The sequence below is a fragment of the Phocoena phocoena genome, chromosome 12, assembly GCF_963924675.1.
Source record: "Phocoena phocoena chromosome 12, mPhoPho1.1, whole genome shotgun sequence".
Lineage (NCBI taxonomy): Eukaryota > Metazoa > Chordata > Mammalia > Artiodactyla > Phocoenidae > Phocoena > Phocoena phocoena.
In genome coordinates, this window is record NC_089230.1 from 26,056,478 (window position 1) to 26,060,628 (window position 4,151).

General features: G+C 50.9%; 1 protein-coding gene across 1 annotated transcript; it reads left to right on the forward strand.

Annotated features, from left to right (window-relative positions):
* The first annotated feature begins 349 nt into the window (after positions 1-349).
* On the forward strand, positions 350-1,165 carry OLIG3 (oligodendrocyte transcription factor 3). The gene has a single exon (XM_065889155.1). The coding sequence runs from the start codon at positions 350-352 to the stop codon at positions 1,163-1,165; it is 816 nt and encodes a 271-aa protein (XP_065745227.1).
* Positions 1,166-4,151: the final 2,986 nt, after the last annotated feature.

Here is a 4,151-nt window from a genome sequence, read left to right on the forward strand (position 1 = left end):
GCAAAGCGCACCGCCCTGAATGACTGCACGTCATCCTAACCAGCCCAGGATAGATAGGAGTGTTCCTTTTGTCTCTTTTCTCCGCCGCAGCTCTATAAAAGCCCCTCTTTTTCAGCGTGAGTTGAGTTCAAGCACACACCAACTAGCTGTCCAGGAAACAGCCAAACCAGAGAGAGGGGAGTGGGGAGGGAGAAAGGCGGGGAAAGGCAGTGTCTCAGCTTTTCTTCTCATTTCTTGCCGCTGAGACGTGGGTTACTGGGCTGCAGCTTTTTTTTTTTTTTAATTCAAGGTTTTCTTTAATTTCCTTCCTAAAGTCTCACCACAGTAGGGCCGCATCCCCTGTAATAAAATGAATTCTGATTCGAGCTCTGTCTCCAGCAGAGCTTCATCTCCGGACATGGATGAGATGTATCTGAGGGACCACCACCACCGCCATCACCACCACCAGGAGAGCCGTCTCAACTCGGTCTCGTCCACGCAGGGCGACATGGTGCAGAAGATGCCCGGGGAAAGCCTTTCGCGGGCCGGCGCCAAAGCCGCGGGCGAGAGCAGCAAGTACAAAATCAAGAAGCAGTTGTCGGAGCAGGACCTACAGCAGTTGCGGCTGAAGATCAACGGACGCGAGCGCAAGCGGATGCACGACCTGAACCTCGCCATGGACGGGCTACGCGAAGTCATGCCCTACGCTCACGGGCCCTCGGTGCGCAAGCTCTCCAAGATCGCCACTCTCCTGCTGGCCAGAAACTACATCCTCATGCTCACCAGCTCCCTGGAGGAGATGAAGAGGTTGGTTGGTGAGATCTACGGGGGCCACCACTCTGCCTTCCACTGCGGGACTGTGGGCCACTCGGCCGGCCACCCAGCGCACGCCGCCAACGCCGTGCACCCGGTGCACCCCATCTTGGGAGGCGCGCTCTCGTCCGGCACCGCCTCATCCCCGCTGTCCGCCGCCTCGCTGCCCGCCATCGGCACCATCCGGCCTCCCCACTCGCTGCTCAAGGCGCCCTCCACCCCGCCCGCGCTGCAGCTGGGCAGCGGCTTCCAACACTGGGCCGGGCTGCCCTGCCCCTGCGCCATCTGCCAGATGCCGCCGCCGCACCTGTCCGCTCTCTCCACCGCCAACATGGCCCGGCTGTCGGCCGAGTCCAAGGACTTGCTCAAGTGAGCAGCGGGCCGGCCCGGCTGCGGAGGATGAGGGGAGAGCGGCGGGAGGGCTCGAGGTGCCGGGCCGGGAGGGCAAAGGGAGGCTGGGCGCTCGGCCGGAGGGCGGGAGGGAGGGCGGGGGGCTCCTGAGGCCTCCCACACCGTCTGAGAGATCTCAGACCCTACTTGACCGCCGGAGGGAAAGGACTAAAACCAAACTGCAATTTCTAGGTGGTAGCGAAGGGGGGCTCGAACCAGACGTCGTGTGTCTTGCATGCATGCTTCTTTTCTCCATGCCGCGCCGGTATTTCTCACTGCCATACGCTCTTGTCAAAACGGCATTTGTTGTATAAAGACGGGATCGGTGTAGCTGAACACCGCGAAGGGCCTTTAGAGTCGCTGTCCCTGTCTCTGGCTCTGTGTTCTCACCTTGGAAAAGACAACCATCCCTTTTGAATTTCAACTCCGGTCCAGGGCATGACAGCTCTTCTGTGGGTTTTCTTTAAGACGCAGTGTAGGTCGAAAGAATGCATGCACGCTTCTAAATGAATCTCGTCTAAACATGTTGTGCAGGCCGTGATGCCATTTTCCTTGTAACAAGGATTTATGAGGGAATTCTCCGAAGTACTCCGTATATCTGTCTGTGGTTGTAAGAAGTGAAAAAGGGGGCAGAGTGCAAAGACCCAAACTCACGCACAAGCGCTTCTCCCCCACCCCACCCCCTTCAAACTCCATTCCCAACCTTCCTGGGCTGTTTTAGGGGCTGGTGACTGCAAGAGCTTGGGCTCCCCCTGCGACCTTGCCCCAGCCCCCCTTGCTCAGTTATTCTGCATGCGGGGTCGGCTCTCTCCATTATCAGCTTTGAAAATGTACTGTGGTTTGGGGAGGGGTGCCGTTTTTATTTTCCTGAACATTTGCTTGAACTATTTTGTTAGGGCTTCGAAGACAAGACCTGTCTTTATTTTTTATATATTCTTGATAACTATGATATATTTATTAATAACCAGTGTTTCTGGATGAGAATTTCAAATAAAAAAAGAACCTTTAAATCTTGGCTTTTGCTTTTGCCTAAAATTTTTGAAGATGGGGGTAGTGGGTAAGGAACATGTGGACCCAGTAAGGTATATCTGGGAGTGTGGGGGGGTGGATCTGGGTGGGTGGGCAGATTCGAAGAGTTTTCTCTGATCATTTACAGGTAAAGAGGTCGGACGCATTGGTGTTAATTATTACAATGAAATATCCTTCAAATGGGGGCTTGTCCATGTCACTAGTCTTGTGATACTTGAGCTCCTATTTCTCTGCAGTAATCAGAACCTCGTAAGCTCAACAGTTGAGATTTTTTTAAAAAGTGATCTAGAAACCCAAAGTGACAGGAAATGAGAGGCAGAGTGGTGACTGCACTGGCTGTGTTGGCAACAGACGAGAACAAAGCAGTAAGTTAACTTCTTTTCACTTTAGATTGACCGTCTGGCTTTTTTTAAAAAATCAAGCAAGTGAAAATCCAGTATATGTTTTAAAAATCAAGGAAGAGTGATCCTAAAAAATAATCAAACGCCCAGCCCCCCACCAGACCCTTGGCAGCAGGCTCCTCAGAGACAGGGAAGGCCTCCCTGCTTTGTAAGGTGAGCTCGAAGTGATTCCAACGACCGCCCAAGTCTCAGCATCTCCAGATTTACAGTGGGAATTCTCTCTTTCCTCCCTTAGAAGATCCCATTAGTCGAATGCAAGCTATTTGGAAGTGTTATTGGGGGGAGGGATAAAGAGAGAAAAGTCTTCTACATAAATAATGGCGAAAACGCGGGTTATTTCAATCGATTACTTTTCTCTCTTCCCGCCGTATAACATTTCCAGATAGTTTGTATAAGCAAAAGTAATCCAGCAAGAAGGTTTTGTTTACTTGTTTATAGAGGACAAGAAATCAAGTTCTGGTGATGATAACTCGACCAGCACATGCCTCTATTTCCCATTAAGGATAATGGAAACCTGATTGAAATGTACCACCCCAGAATCTGCCTCTAGCTTAGATGTAACATCACCTCCCTGTTGGCTGAGGCCTAAGCTCCTCTTCAAGAGGAGGAGGCCAGGCAATAGATCTGTCTCTCTCTAGGATCCAGGGTAGACAGCACATCTAGGAAGCATCTACCGCTTCCTAGGTCCCCCACTGCACCTCTCTGGGAGGGCACCTCTGTGGGTTCTGGGTCTGTTTAACTCATTCTCCTCCATCTCTTTTTGCCCCCAGCTCCCACACTGCCAGGGAGATAGAGCTAAGTGAGGGTCTACAGTGGAGGGTGCTTGTTTCCTCTGGTTTTAGGCAGATAAATGGGGGAATAATCGTCTATTTCCCAAGGGTGATTCATTTCTCTGGGTGAGGAAAGAGCTGTTGAGGATTTATTTGAAACCAACACAAGGCAGCCCTCCAGCCTTTCCCTGTGAGTTTATTATTTAGAAAACAGAGGAGAGGGAGAAGTTTAATCAATCACGAAAAGAACTTTCCCCTGAGTCACTGGCTTCTTTTGAGTCCTGTTTTCAAAGGTCTGGTCCTGGGGAAAGACAAGAGACCTGACCACCGGCTTAGTGGTGGGCTTCATCCCTTCTCTAGAGCTGGGGCTTAAATTGGGCACTGAAGAGAAATAAGGCCATGCTCCTTGTACCCGAGGAGTGGTGGCTGTGCTGCCGAGGCACGCAGGAATCCCTTGAGTTACCTCCAGTGGTCAGTAAAAAGAGCTGTGTGAGATGTAGAGAACAAACGTATGGACACCAAGGGGGGAAAGTGGTGGGGGGGGATGAATTGGGAGATTGGGATTGACATATATACACTAATATGTATAAAATGATAACTAATAAGAACCTGCTGTGTAAAAAAATAAATAAATAAAATTCCAAATAAATAAATAAAGAGCTGTGTGGTTCACGCTCTCGGGGAACTGTGCTAAAAACAGCCTCGGGCCCAGGTAATTCTATAACGAATTCTCCAACCCAAGTGGAAAACAGACACTGTTTCCAGCATT

Coding starts and splice junctions, on each gene's coding strand:
- OLIG3 (XM_065889155.1), top strand. CDS start 350: ATGAATTCTGATTCGAGCTCTGTCTCCAGCAGAGCTTCATCTCCGGAC.